Raw genomic sequence first — 16,285 nt, 5'->3', positions numbered from 1 at the left:
ATCCCAACAAGGCAATGCCACTCAAACATTTCAGTATAGTAACATGTTGCTTGGATACCCGCACTTGATGGAAACAATTCCCTTGCTTTTTCCACAGCACAAAGTGGATGGGCTGAACTTATTTCTGGCAATGTCTTCTATGTTCGACAAAGTAAAGGCAAGAAATAAGAAATTATACTTTATCATGACCATTTGTCCAACTTTGAGACGCATATGTAGAGGCCATGCTAGAATTTCCAATACATGCATTGATATGCAAGCCCCAAGCCAAACCAAACAAGTTCCAAATAGTCATTCCCCCATCCAAATTGGACATCTCTCAGCCTTAAAATACATAAATGAATCATCCGCAAGAGACTGCCCCAAAAGTTTATCTCCACTTGGAAGAGCTAATCCAATTATCTTACCATCAAAAGCCAACTTATCCAATAGGGAAAGCATTGTCTCAGTCACCATTACAAAAAGCGGAGGATTAAGGAGGCATCCCTAATGAAGGGAATGAGACAAAGCAATCTCTTTAGTGCCCCCCCCCCCTCCAAAAAAAAAAAACCTATAGAACGCTATACATACCACTACATCATTGCTGATTTGTCAAAGAAAGGACCACCTAACATAATCAAAAGCCTTTTCAATCCAACTGAATCATAGCAACCTACTAACCAAAGGCTTTGGCATAATCTATTGCTAATTGAACATTCATAATATTTCGTCCCTTAATGAAACTAAACTGATATGGGTGAATCAAATGTGGGAAGACTTTTTGCAACCTCTTAGCAATGATCTTAGAGAAGATTTTATATAAGGATCCCATAACAAAAATAGGCCTCCACTCCTTCAAAGTCTTTTGAGTGGGTTGGGGGGGCCTTCAATAATAAATGAAGCAATACGCAACAAAAACACTATGGAAACTTAGAGATACATGAGATGCCAAATGTTGTGCCATTTGCCACTATGGATACAAGACATAGTTGTAATCCGCATAAGAGAAACCCATTTCCATGATCTCATAAAGACGCACCAGATGTAAGCCTTGAAAATGCATGTATACCTGATCAATCAAAGTGGAACCTGGAGGTCGAAGAAAGAAGAAACTTTTTAGAAATTCTGACATGGTTGACCAATTGCTAACAATATCCTCTAGTACATAACTCATCACTGCCTCTACATAGCCTTTGAATCCTTGGATAGCAAAATCAGCCTTTGCCTTATCATCCACTAAACTAAATTGTTGCATGCGTCGTTCTAATAAAAGCAATTACATGACCATTATTGCAGGCAACACAATGGCCAAGATCTATGTAGTAGTAATGGAGGCAAAGTTAAGCGTCTATACAGAGACAGAAAGATTGAGAGCTGCAGTAGAAACTGGATTCAAATAGGGATTCTCTACACTAGATCAGATCATTACCTTAATAGGGATGATCGAGAAAGTAAAATTCAAGAAGAAGAGCCTCTACTACTACTTTATGCACACTTTTGCAAAGCATTTGATACAATCCCATGAGATAGACTACTATAGAGGCTGCACACACTTTGGATTCCATCAAACATGAATTGGGCATGGAATGTCAAGTCATCCAATTCGCCAATACCAGAGATCCTTCGATCGTGATGAAAGAAAAGTGGCTATTCTTGAGATACACAACCATACAAGAGAGATTAATGTGATGAAAGAGATCCACTCATTACAAAGCACTAATATATAGACAACAAATAAGCTCACATCCACACACTCAAAAACAAGAAGCATGAATTAGCCAAATTTCATGATGCAAGGAAGCAAAAATGGCAGTCTACTGATAGGCAAAGCCGTCATTGGGGAATTTCAAACCCCCAAAGTGAAAAAGAGTTGAGCATTTATGAGTTTCTAGGTGGAAATCCTGATATCTAGTATTGTCGTCCTAGTGAAACAATATGATTTTTTATTTTGATGTTTACTTTTATATTTTCAATTTGACTACACTTCTTGGCATCCAAAGTGGAATGTACAAACATTGATGTATTTGAACTATCCTTTAAGTCAACTTGGCTCAACTGACCTGGTGGGTGACGTGCTGGTGACGGGCACAGGGGGCGGCTGTGGGACGAAACGGTGCAAACGGCGCAGGGAGAGGCAAGCTCCTGAGGTCCAAGCGGGTGGGCGTTCATTGGCGGCGCTCCCAACAAAGTGACGGGCTCAGACCAGGGCAGGGCCAGCAGAGAATAAGCAGCGCAAGTGTGGCAACGCTACTGGCACAAGGAAAGGCTGCAGATGACGGGCAGCTCTGGCACTTGCATGCAGGGTAAAGGTAGGAGCTGCCGCTGAGTCTCGGCACTGTTGTGGTGGACCTGTCGGGTGCAGGGCGACCTGGCTGACGAACTCCTCTGCTGACTGGTGCTCGCTGGGAGATGTGCTAAACAGAGCTTAGCTGAGCTGAACGGAACGGAACCTCTGCTGAACAGAGCCAATGCTGCTCTAATACCAAATGTGAGAGTGGAGGTTAGGATCGAAGCTCAGCACAAAAAACAATAGACAGTAGAGAGTGAAGCACGACACCCAACGCTATAGACTGAAAAGAGTGTAAACTGAAAGTACAAGGTACAACCCTTAAACCTTAGGGTTGTAGGGGGGTATTCACACCCGAACATGGTAAGTGCCCGTAACTGTGTGTCATAAGCACATACGAAATAATACCATAAGTCTGGGGGAAAAAACCTCTCCTACCGAGAGTAAAAAGTGCCCCAATGTCCTACTGATCACCACTGACACTCCGATGTGAGCATAGGCGTAAGTGAGGCATGAGTGAAATACCCAACAGCCTGAAAATGTATTACAGCAGCCTAAACATGCAGTTCCGCAGCCAAATAATGAGGTCACAGACATCCCTTTGGATGTGGATCCATTGCCTGATAACACAGATCATTGGGTAAGAAGATCTACACAAGTCAAAAGACCTATACAAAGGTTTGATCCCTCTTTGGACTGCATTTTGCTCACAAATGAAGATGAGCCTCTTACATATAAAGAGGCATTATCATGTGAGTTAAAGAAAAAGTGGAAGCTAGCTATGCAGGAAGAAATGAAATCATTGTATCAAAATGATTCTTGGGATTTGGTTCCATTACCCAAAGATAGGAAAACTATTCCTAACAAACGGGTCTATAAGATCAAGTGTGTAAATGGCAAACCCAAATACAAAGCCAAGCTTGTATCTAAGGGCTATACAGAGAAAGAGGGGATTGACTTCCAAGAAATCTTTTTACTTGTTGTCAAAATGACCACTCTTCCGGTATTGTTTGCTATCATAGCATCTATGGATCTTGAACTTGATCAGATGGATGTTAGAGCTCCATTCGTACATGATGATTTGGAAGAAGAGTTCTACATAAAGCAACCAAAGGGCTTTGTTATACCAGGAAAGGAGCACTTTGTGTGTAAGCTTAAGAGAAGCCTGTATGGTTTGAAACAGGCTCCTAGACAGTGGTATAAAAAGTTTAATACCTTCATGCTCTCACATGGGTTTAAAAGGAGCCATGTAGTGTTGGGGGGTAAAGGCACCTCCGCCTAGCCGCCCGTGTATTACTACACTGACAGTACCCGCCACTGCACACTGCAAGTGGCGGGCGCCCGTCACAATCACTTATTCTTAATTCTCCCATTTGTGTCTCTCTCTCTTCTTGCTCTTGCTCTCCGCCATAGGTCACTTCCAAGCAAGCTTTGATCCTTCTCACCTTTCAATTGGTATCAGAGTGAGGCTTCCCAACTTCCCGAACTTGGTTCGTGGCATTCTTAGCTTCCATTCAAATACCTACAGCATTGGGTCGCCTTCCCGGCAGCCATAGCCGACCTTCCCGAGCTCCCATCACTCCCCAGCTTCCCGATCACCTTCCCGGCCTATTGAGGCACCCTCAGAGCATTGCTACAGAGGTATTGAAGTGTTCTTTTAGTGTTCTCTTCAGTTCTCAGGTTGTAGTCAAACAGGGCAGCCATAGCTCAAACCCTTGGAGCTTGGATCTTGCTCCCTCTTGCATTTCGGCACTTGAGGCTTGTTGTGGGCCTCCCTGGGCACCCTCCCTGGAGCCTCCAACCACTACCATTGAGGCCACGTGGATGCACAGGAGCAGAAGAAGGGATCAGCAAATTTGTGCCATTTTTTTGCTGTTCTGGACAGCACACTACAGCAGCTCACCCACTCCTCATTGATGGCTATGTCATGCTTCTTCGAGCTTGGCAATGCACTTGGCAATGATCTCTAACTTCGGTTGAAGCCTCCTTGATCATTGGCATCAGTTTTGGGTCTGATCTGTACATTCCCAGGACTGTTTACAGCAGTCCCACAGTCATGTTATGCAGAAGTAACATTGGCATCTAATGCTATGCTTGTTTAGGCACTTCTACTTAACCGGTTTGGTACCTATTGATGCCCGATTGTTTGAGGGATGCAAGGCACATGTTATGCCATCATTTTGGACTGATTTTCTTGCTGAAAATACTCAGTTTTGAACAGTAAATCACTGCTATACCACAGCGGGCTGAAGCCTATTTTCTCATGTTTGGTTATGCCTATTGGTTTCAGGCTATGTCTTTGGGATATGCAATGAAGTATTGACCTTCGGGGTACGACTTCGAGATTGTCTTTGGTTCCGGAATTCTTTTGAGCTTGTATTGAGCTCCGACTTGGTTGTTCTTCACTGGCATTTGGCTTCAGTTGGCATGCTTTGGACCGGTCTATGCCTATTGTCACTACTTGACATTTAGGCCTCTTGCATTTATGCTTTGGTCAGATATGGATGCCACTTGGTTTGCCCATGCTTGACAGTTACTTGGAGCTTCATCTTCAGATGTATTTAAGCATTTTAGATCTACTGGGCATTACATTTGGTTGTCAATTACATGCTCTTTGAATGCTTTCAGGCTTAAGCTTTATGGTTCTGCGATAGCTTGGGATTTATGCTCTGGATGTAGCCTACTGGGATTTGGCATGTCTGATGCTATGTATTTGATATATTAGAGTGTTGCTTGCTCTCTTTGCATTTGACTTCACTTCCAGTGGAAGCCTCTTGGTATATTCAAATGTACACAGAGTCTTATTTACAGATGAGCTTGAGCTTGTGGAACAGTTACATGTATTTACTCTCTTGAGAGCTTTATGTCTGCAGTTTGTCTGTAGTGGGCTGATTTGATACGCCTATTGGGGCAGGCACCTATCTCTGTCACAGGTTTGTCAGTTTTGTATGCATCTTGGATGGTTATGTATTGAGCTTCTTGCTCTATCAGCTGTGCTTATGCTTGGTCTCTTCTCTTACCCCCAGACCCATTACATGCATGACTTCTGGACCTATGAGATGTCTCTTGCCTGACAGATTATTGGTTTGGCAATTCTTGGTACCTTCTTGCCCCTGGAAACTCACTATTGGATGTACCTCGTTACCTGGCAATTGCAATGACATATGTATCAGTGATTGCTTCATTTTGGGATAGTTTTACATACTACTGTCATTTATTACAGCAAGCTGAAATCTGCAGATTTTGAGCACTTCTATGAGGGTAAAGCTTACTATTTGATATTATCTTGGTCATATTTGGTGGGCAGGTGCTTCTCTTGGTGAAATCCACCCTTTCAGCCAGTTTTAGCAGTGGCTTTAGTGCATTTTCTACTAATTACAGAAACCCGCAATTTTACTTTTGGGACAATATGGCTTTGATTTGGGACAGTATGGCTGGTCATTTGAAAGACACAGCTCTCTTTAACGTTTTGCCAAGTTAGATGGTACCAACTATAGGTATTGGAAGTCCCAAATACAGCAGGTTTTGGTGCAGAAGTTGCAGATTAAACCCTTGGTTTGAAGGGTGTCAAACCTGAGGATATGGATGATGTTTGGATGGAAGTTGATGAGCTATACAAGTCTACCATTATTTTGTCACACTCATAAGAGGTCCATCATAATGTTATTGAAGATGAGAATCAAAGTGCATGGGATTTATGGGAGAAGATTCGGGAGCTCTATTTGGCTAAAGTAGTTAATGGACCTTCGCATGAAGGAGGGGACCTCCCTTTCATCTCATTTCAATCAATTTCATACTATCATGAAGAGTCTGTTGTCACAGGGTATTGAGTTCAAAGACAACTTGCAACCGTTGTTTCTGCTTGGCACCTTGCCTGAATCATGGGATGTCTTCCGTATTGCCATATGCACGAACAAGCTTGATGGGCTAAAAATCAAAGATGTTGAGAGTGCTTTATTCACTGAGGAAATCAACAAGAGAAACAATGATGCTTCCCGCTCTTCATATGCATTGACTGTTAGAGGTGGCAGAAATGGCAAGCATCATAATGATCATAAGGGCAGGGACTCTCAGAAGTCCAAGTCCAAGTCACCTAGTCACAGTAAGTACCGTGGACGGAAGTCTGATCTTACCTGTCATTATTGTGGGAAAGCAGGACATATTAGGCCGCAGTGCAACAAAATGCACGATGATAAGTGCAAGGAAAAGGGAAAAGTAAAAGTGCAGGACAAGTCTTCTGAGCGCAGTATTGTACCTACAAAGTCTAGTGTGAAGATAAAAGAGGTTAATGTCATGTAGGCCAATGATTCAGATGATAATTACATACTTGCAGCTTCTTCATGCGATGCCTTACAGGCTTCTGAGATACATTCCATGTATGCGCAGTGCTGGCTCTTGGATTCGGGTGCGTCCTTTCATGTGACGCCCTGTCAAGATTGGTTTCATACCTATCGTACCATGTCTGGTTCTGTGCGTCTTGGTGATGACAGGTCTCTTGACATTATGGGCATTGGAGATGTTAGGCTGTAATTTCCTCCTGGCAGTTATTTTGTTTTGCATTATATACACTATATGCATGAGTTGACTCGCAGCCTTATGTCAGTTGGACAGCTTGATGATGCAGGGTATTTTGTGTCTTTTGGAGACTCTGCATGGAAAATTACTCGTGGCAGGCTTGTGCTTGCAAGAGGTGCCAAGTCTAGCAGCCTCTATCCCTTGTATCTGGAACTACCTTGGATCATGTTTTATCTGTGGGTTCTATTTCCCATGTATCCCTTTGGCATACTCGTTTGGGGCATATGTCTCTTAAAGGAATGAAAATACTCCGTGCTTTGCAATATCTTCTGCCTTTTGACTCTTCGCATTTTGATTCTTGTGATCATTGTTTGTATGGCAGGCAGACTAGAAATACGCATAAAAAGTCTAGTAAGAAACGCATGGGTGAGCCCTTGGCTCTTGTGCACTCAGATGTATGTGAGGCTTGAGCCCATGCCCTGTCAGTCACTCAGTGGGACAAAGTACTTTGTTACTTTCATAGATGATTACTCACCTAAGGTTTGGGCTTATCCCATAAAGAGAAAATCCGATGTCTTAGCCACATTTCAACGTTGGCTTGCATTGGCAGAGAACCAGTCTGGAAAAAGGCTCAAATGCCTAAGGTCAAATAATGGGGGTAAGTATGTATCACGTGCTTTTGAGCCGTTTTGTGATGAGCGGGGTATTAAGCATCAGTTGACCGCCCCTTACACCACACCCCAGAATGATATGGCTAAACGCATGAATAGGACCATTCAGTAAAGGGTCCGTAGCATGCTTAGCCAGGCTGGCTTACCGCAGCACTTTTGGGTTAAGGTAGTTACTATTGCAGTGCATCTCATTAACAGGTCACCTAGCAATGGCATAGACTTTAGGGTTGCAGAGGAGGTATAGGCAGGCAAGCCCCCCTCTTATTATCATTTGTGTGTCTTTGGATGTGAGGCATTTTGCCATGTGCCTAAGGACAAACGCAATAAGCTGGATCTTAAAAGTGTCAAATGCATTTTCATTGGCTATGGAGATGCAGGAGAGATGGATTACCATCTATGGGATCTGTAGGCGCGGAAAGTAATCCGCAGTGTTGATGTCATCTTTCATGAGGACAAAATGCATATGCAACCTGAAAAAGTGGTTGAAGTACACAGAGTTATCTTTCAGGAGGAGCCACCTCCCCCGTTCAGCCCGCTCCACGGCAAGCTAGACAGCGTGCAACATCACTTGATGCTCATGGCCTAGATGTTAGACATGCTCATGTTAGACAGGATGTCCGTCAGGCAACAAAGCCTGGATTGAGGTGTTCTACTAGAGATAGACGACCTCCTGACCGTTTTGAGCCCTCTATGGATTATGTACTGGTTACAGATGCAAGAGAGCCTCTCACTTATGATGAGGCTATGCGCAGGGGTGACTGTCACTCTTGGGAGAGGACTATGCAGTCTAAGCTTGACTCATTGCATAAGAATAAGACTTGGAATTTGGTTTCCTTGCCTCAGAGTAAGAAGGCTTTGCCATGCAAGTGGGTGTACAAGCTGAAAAGTACCCTTGGACATCCCAAGCCGACATACAAGGCTCAATTGGTTACTAAGGGTTTTAAGCAGGAGCATGGTATTGACTTTGATGAAGTCTTTTTTCCTGTGGTCAAAATGACCACCTTACGCTTAGTCTTGGTCTTAGTTGCACATCTTGACCTGGGCTTGTACCAGATGGATATCAAGACAGCTTTTCTACATGGGGACTTGCATGATGAGATTTACATGGAGCAACCTAAAGGCTTTGTAGACCCTGGCAGGGAACACCTAGTGTACAAGCTAAAGAAGATTCTATATGGCTTGAAGCAGGCACCTAGGGAATTGTACCATAAGTTTGATGTGTTCATGTAGTCACAAGGCTACAGCCGCAATGCTATGGATCCGTGTTTATACACGAAGAAAGCCCGTGACAGTTCTTTACTGATTTCGGTACTCTATGTGGATGACATGCTTTTAGCAAGGACAGCTCATGAGGAGCTAGATGCTCTTAAGGCTCAGCTCAAAAAGAGCTTTGAAATGAAAGATCTGGGACAAGCCTCTCATATACTTAGTATGCACATTACGCGTGATAGATCTCATGGATTACTCTATCTGTCACAGAGGGAGTACATTCATAAAGTCCTTGAGTGCTTCCACATGCACGATGTTAAGCCTATTGGCTGTCCATTACCTTCTCATGTGAAGGTTTCACAGGCCAATTGTCTGCAAACAGAGGAGTAGAGGGCCGAGATGGCCAAGATTCCCTATGCATCAGCCATGGGCAGTTTTATGTATGCCATGATAGCCACCCGTCCAGATATAGCTTTTGCAGTTGGGGTTGTGGCACATTATATAGCTACACCTGGCAAGAAACATTGGGATGTCGTTAAGGGTATCATAAGGTACCTGAAGGGCACAGCAGATATGTGTCTTTGTTATGGCAGCCAAGATACAGGAGTCGTGGGGTACACTGACTCTGATTATACAGGACATACAAATAGTAGGAAGTTCACTTTTGGCTATGTATTCACTTATACTGGACAGATTTGACGAATCCAACCTGTCTGGACGGATCGCACAGGATGGCTCCATCCACGGACGGAATGCACCTAGGCTCCTATTTGTAGAGGATTTTGCAGCATTTGTCCTACTGTCAAAAATAAAGCCATTGAATTTTGGTAATTTTTCATTAATTGCTCTTGGGGCTATTTTAAGGAGACTACATTAAGGATTAATGTACCATAATTATGTCTAAGTACAACCCCTAATATAAGTGGCTCAAGAATCTTCACCTTCTTCGAGGCTACAAAGTGGGCGCAACACAAAAACCAAAGGGTTTAATCCCCCTCCTGGACTTCAAGAAGACCTATAACAAGGCAGATCGGATTTTGGAACTTCCTAGACAGTACCATGGTGCAATTGGGTTTCCCTTAGTAGTGGATCAACAACATCTCTACACTGCACAAATCAGCGCAGCTGAGCGATTATGGGGGGGAGGAGAGATGCAAAGTTCCAACTAGAGCAATCAGTCCGACAGGCTTGTCCCCTAACTCCTTACCTCTTCCTATTATTTACAAAGGTAATGTTCTACTTCCTCCATTTGAGAGTCAACAGCTTCCAAGGACTCAGGCTACAAGTGTGCATTGAGACAAGCTGCTGGATTCGGAGTCCACAAATGACATGGCACACTGCTGAGGATGATGATGGAATTTTGGAGAAAGTGAGATTGACAGTGGAGGTGTGCTGCACAACAGCCAGTGCAAAAATCAACTTGCATAAGCTAATTGGTTTTCTTACAAACTCCAATTCTAGCACTGATTGGAACATCCATTTCAGATTTAGATGGGTGAACAAAGGACAAACTGTCATATACCTTAAATACTAGGTGGAGCTAGACACCACAACAACCCAACAGTTTGTACCTATGCTTGATTCAATCAGCAGGGGGAGGTTGACCTAGTACAGCATGGTCTATCTCTCCCTTGAGGGCAAAGCTTTACTGTCAACCACGTCTTATTGGCAACAACCTAGTATGTTGCTGCTTGCTAGTGCTTCTCACCTTCATGTGTTGCTCAATCACACCACTTAGTTCTGAATTTCTTGTGATCCAGATCGGACAGGTCCAGGAACTACCATGCTAAGGTGGCTAGGCAGACTATCATCCGACATTGCTCAAAGGGAGGTCTATCCTCTAGGACAAAAACAATAACTTGTATTCATGATTTATTTTTAATACTTATCTTATTAGGTTTAGAGTTGCTTGATAACTGCACCAGTTGCAAGTGACACATGCAGCTTGAAGCAATGTCTTGGCTCAAAATTTTGTGATGTTTCAAGATTTTCACATGCTTTAATTTACTATCAAATATAAAAGCTATTTTGGTAAGAAGCTTCGTCATCAGAAAGCTACAGACTAAACCAAACCTAATAAACATGTTAATAGTTGGACAAGTCATGTCATTAGGCATGTTGGAGTCAGGTGATACTGGTGTGCAGTGAACCTATTGTGACTAGTAGCATGCACCTCTTTTCACAAAGGACTCCGAAGCCTTGCACCTGGGTTGGTGTTGACATGGGCTTTTATACTTCAACGGTTGCCTTCTTGTCTCTGGAACTCAATCGTATGTCCTTGGTGTGCTGTCCCAAGCCTGGTAATCATATGTCAACATGAGCTGCATTGTGGGCTACTTTGGCTTGGCCTTAGAGGTACATGATGATCTGCCACGTGCTACACTGAAGTACAATTAAACACATACTAGCCTTGATGAAGTTCACTATGGTCAATGCACATGGACTCCACATGGACCTATATGATCACTTCTAATTGGCTGAGTCATTTTATAGGAGTTGAAGCTTAGACTACATGTGAGGTTGGATCTTATGTGGGTGCTAGCTTGTGAGAGCATTCATCTTACAATTCCAAGGAGGTTCCTTTAATGATGAACACAGTTGCATTGTCCTCAAGTAGAGCTCTCCCATACTATGAGATGCACACTGATCAATTGTAGTTAAAAGGCATTCTTCCCTCATCGCCTCAAAGATAGAAGCACCCTTGCCACCTTTGTTCCTATATAGGAACCCCTAGCCTTAGGCACAATGATGTGCACAAAGACTGCTTTCAATATACTTCACCACATGCTAATGTGTCATCTAATAGTCTCAAGTCCATGTTTGCATAAAAGTACTAATGAACAAGATAGGGGCACAAGCTGCATGTGTCTACCTAGTTCTTCATAATGAAATCCCTTCTAATTCCCAATCATTTATTTGCACAATATGCAACACTCACCACCTCAAACAAAAAAATTGTCTCTATACACCAATAGCTGTGGCTGTTGCATCATTCTACTTAAGAAGGTTATGAACATGCTTGAGCATATTACCCATGCGACATTGCCTGCATGCGCCCTCTCTTTTTCAGGTGCCCCTTTGTTATTATCATGAGAATTATCAGCATAAGGTTGTTGCCAAGCCAACATTGTGATAAAAAGCAGGCGGCGAAAACCAGCCTCCTGCACATGAAAAGTACAGCAGAAAATGTTAAATTAAAATATTCTCCAAATACCTTCAAAGCAGAAATCAATACTAAAAGGTAATAGGTGATTACTAGAATTGCAGCCCAAAAACAGATTTCCATACTAAAAGTGATGAGTGATTCCTAAAATAGCAACCCATAAACAAGATGCTCATTCGGTTAAACCATCCTTACATTGGAAATGCTTATAGAAGAAAAGATTTTGTCACAACTCAACCAGCACAGCAGTGTCAGTATCCTGAATGTCTTGAAAATCGACCAAATTTAGATTTGATTGGTGTTTCTACCTCAGAGGCAATGGCTCTCCAAGGTTACACTCACAACCCCCAACTCCACAAACAAGTAAAGGGTGTTGAGCTAAAAAATGCATTACAAAATTGATTAGCTCTTTAATACAGCCCCAAAACATGCTTATTACCAAACTTTTCTAGAGGGAGTGTTTGTGTCCCATAAGCGAGACCCTAAAAGGAGGCTAACTCGTTCTTTCATTGTAGGTCCTCCTCTAGCTACACCTACTCCTCCATTACTATCTATTGTTGAGAAACCCTTCCCCAAAGTTCATTTTTGTCCCTGTGTTTTAGGGTTTCACTTAGTGGACAGCCCCAAAAAGGGGCTAGACACCCACAGTCTAGCACCAGCCTAGATAGTTGGCACCCCACTAGACAGTCTTTTGCCTATTTATAGGCCACCCACCTTAGTCCTCACGGAGTCTCTCACACCCCCCATCACTCACCCCATCCGACACTCTCTCTCCCATCATCTCTCTCCTTCCCTTCCACCATTGTCATCTCCTACTGCAAGGCACCAGCCTCTACTATCATCTAGGCTCTGTTGTGGTGGCAGCTTCCCTCCTCCTCAGATGGCGCTTCCCTTCCATTATTGGCAATTGCTCCTATGTGCTTCTACAACTTGTGTTAGGAGTCTACACCCTTCTGGAGTCATCCTCCATGCTTCAGGCATCACTCCTCCATCTACATTTAGATGCCTGGAGGTGTTCTCTCCACCTGGCGTTTTCATCATCAGCTTGGCACCAGTTTTATGTGGCAACTGGTGCTAGTGTTTGCTTCCTGGATGCTCCATCCTCCATCAGGTGTCACTACTCAACTGGTGTTTTCAACATCAAAGGATGTTCATCCTTGCATTTCGTAGTTTCTCGTATCCCTTCCTTCAAGCAACAGTGCACCAATCCTAGTTGGCATCCAACATCTGCGTTTGGCCCGTTTGGGAAGCCACCTTCATCAACCACTCTTTATCCTGCGTTTGTAGACTCGGAGGCTTCTTCGGCAATCTCCCTACACTCTTTGGCATCCTTTGTGCTACGAACCCTTGTATCAGATTCACTTCATTATTCAATTCTTCATCATCTTATTCGTTTGAGTTTCTCTTCTCTTCTCATTGTTTGCATGGCCATTCTCCCCTCGCAAACCCTACTATCTCTTTGGTTTGCCTTCACAAGATTCATTTCTTGACATCTACACCCCTCCATGGTGGTGGATACCTCATTATGTGGTGGTGACGAGCCTTGCTACAGCCCTTGATGATTAATCTATAGCCTATAGACCCTTGCATTTGCAATTGGCAACAGTTTCTAGCCTATCTACACTAACTAACAAAAGTACAATAACCACAGGACAAGGATAAATCGTAAATACATCTCATGAAGCATGAAGAAATCACAAAGACTCTAAGAATGCATTTAGCGCCCTTGAAGGACATGACAAGAGCGCATATATAGGTCTCTCCAAGACAACCCATGGAGAGATGATTGTGACTTAAGGAGCACTAGTCAGTGCAACCAACCTTCCTTCTTGAATAGGGTGGTCATTCCTTGATCAAGCACTTAATTACAACAATCAGCAAATAAACATAATTGAAATGCACACTTTACCTTCAAACCTCTTGGACAATGGGACACTCTCTTAGCACCAAAACTAGCACCCCTTTCGGTATTTCTTTATCTTCAATTGCCAATGAAATTATTACAAGCTAAGATTCTACAATTTGCTTGGCTGATCCAAAAGCCCTTTGCTGCTCCCACAATCAGCAAAGAAATTGGGCAATTTGTCCCTTGAATTTCACCCATGACTTGCTCTAATCAGACCCCAACGGTCCAAATGCTGCCCCAATTTTACAATGGATGGCTTGTCAATTGAAATCCATGTCAATATCACAAATTGCAAGTGCTGATTTCAATGTACAATGCCTCCTGAGGTGACTACTAAACCCTAATTTCTGCACAAATTTAAGGTTTACAACAGAGTTCCCTCGGCTGTCCATCAAATAAGACTAACATCTACTTTAAATGGCTGAGAAATGCTGAGAACGGATAAGCACAAATTGGATAAGGTGAGATAATGCTAAGATGAGAGAGAGTTCAAAGTTTCTTCGTGATGAAATGCCTAGAACTGATTGCTAGCTTATCAATTCTCCAATTAATGCAGTTGCCTACTATCTTGAGCCATCATAAATGTTGTCACTTGATCAACAAAGCTATCGCTAGCCCCTAGAAGGTGTCTCCCTACTTCCATCTGCCTCTTGAAGGCCCCAAATGGCTGTTGCCTATAGCCGATGCTGATTTCTGCACATGTAGAATAACCAGCAGCCTTCTCTCTCACTCACATCAGCTGAAAACTAACTGAATGGCTGAGACCCACCGCCAATAACGTTTTCTCAATTTGCATGGGTATTTTTGCCAAATGGCAGCCTTCTAAACCCTTTTGTCAGCATTATCCAACCATTAAATTAATTTTCAAAATTAAATTTCTAAAAACTAATTTCAGCCCTTCTAACCTTGTCCAAAATGAAATCTGCCCATCCATAATTAAATAGGCTAGGCATTTGCAACCTAGAGTGGTCCCCAATCTCTATTGATCCTTACACTGACATTAATTAATTAATTAATGCTAGTCCCTAGCAGGGTGGTTTCGTATGTTTAGTATGATACATTCAGTACATCAATATGTATGGTATGGAACGTACACAAAAATTTTGAGAATAAAATACGTTGTTTCATACGTTCATTATAAAAATGCATATAAAATTTTATATAAAATCAGCCTACACATATAAAATGTGCAACTTGAAGATAGATCATGAAGAGGCCTAGGTATTGTGGAGAAGAATGTAAAGAAGAGAGGAAAGGGAGAGCAAGAGGGATTTGATAAAAGGAGAGAGTGTAATATGTACGAATGAAATTTAAAACTAAGAGACAGGGAAAGGGATCAAGAGGAATAGGGAGAGGAGGAAGAGAAGGTGAGAAAGGGATAGGGAGAGGGAGAGGAAAAGGAAGAGGGATAAGAAGAGAAAGAGAGATATGGATAGGAGGAAGAGAAGGCGAGAGAAAGGAAGAGGGAGAGTAGGGTAATTAAAGAAGACAGTGGCTTGAAAGTTGAGCTCAAGAGAGGGAGATTGATGAAAATGGAGGCTGCTTTATGTGGTGAGATAGGGAAAGAGAGCTGCCCTTTCATAAGGGTTAAAGTGTGAGAAAAGAGAAAAGGAAGAACTATGAAAGAGAGAGGAGTGTGAAAGAAGAGAAGTTTAAATGTATGGCAGGCCAAAAAAAAAGGCAAATTTTCAAAAAAGTGCACCAATGGACATTTTAAATGGTTTTTTTTTATACAATTCAAACACATGCAAACCATACAATACCATACTAAATGAACATACGGTACAATACGAAATGTACCATACGAAACGAACATACAATACCATACGAAATGTACCATACGCGCACAGAAAGCAACCCTAGCCCCTAGTGTCACGTCTAACACTTATTGGTCAAACACTTATCCTAGGGTCAAAACTGACAACAACTGACCACCAAAACTAAGCCGGCATAACTTATCACAACTTTTGCCTTTGACACCCACTGCATCCTCTGGGTCCTTTGCTTGCTACCATGAAATAATTGCTATCTGCATCACATGTGGTAAATAACCTTGCACATTTGATTAATAACTTAATAAAATGTTATCGGCAAGATTAAGACATCTCAAAATTTCACATCCTCGTGATAGAACTCCCCCTTAAAATCCTTACAATAGTCCTCAATTGCACTACATTGTGTCAAAGTTAAAGCATAATGCACTAGAATTTTCCATAAGAAATCATAACCACCCCAAACCTGCTGAAAATACAAAGAACCAATCCAAACCTATTGCTAGAAACCCATCGGATGCATTCATAACTCATGTTTCTTAACTGTTCTAACTATCAACCATAGAAAAGTATTAATTTCAACATAAACCATGGCTGAAACTGTCAATGGCATTCACCAACATGTTGTTGTCCATGGAAACAGTTGTAAACCATTGAAAACTCAACATAAACAAAACATAAATAGACCACTTGCTGATCCGAGACCTAATCACAAACTATTACAAATGTGACCCTAGACTGATCATAAACTAATTGCAAAAAACGAGCAATGATTGATGTAAA

The 16,285-nt window shown here is 42.4% G+C and overlaps 1 protein-coding gene across 16 annotated transcripts in view; it reads right to left on the bottom strand.

Moving 5' to 3' along the window:
* The window catches only part of LOC148029409 (chromosome-partitioning protein, putative (DUF639)), a 183,758-nt gene that overhangs the window by 108,624 nt on the left and 58,849 nt on the right, over nucleotides 1-16,285 (bottom strand). For all 16 annotated transcript variants that reach the window (XR_015692424.1, XR_015692425.1, XR_015692426.1 and 13 more), the window contains one exon: nucleotides 11,694-11,822. Coding sequence is in view for 12 of the 16 variants with exons in the window: in XM_087688222.1 (XP_087544348.1) it covers nucleotides 11,694-11,822 (129 nt within the window). In the remaining 4 variants the exon portion in view is untranslated. The remainder of the gene's footprint in view (nucleotides 1-11,693; nucleotides 11,823-16,285) is intronic.

Source organism: Lygodium microphyllum, chromosome 11 (genome assembly GCF_053477565.2).
Source record: "Lygodium microphyllum isolate KBCC chromosome 11, Lygodium_microphyllum_v1.1.10, whole genome shotgun sequence".
NCBI lineage: Eukaryota > Viridiplantae > Streptophyta > Polypodiopsida > Schizaeales > Lygodiaceae > Lygodium > Lygodium microphyllum.
This window is presented reverse-complemented; position numbering and strand designations above follow the sequence as displayed.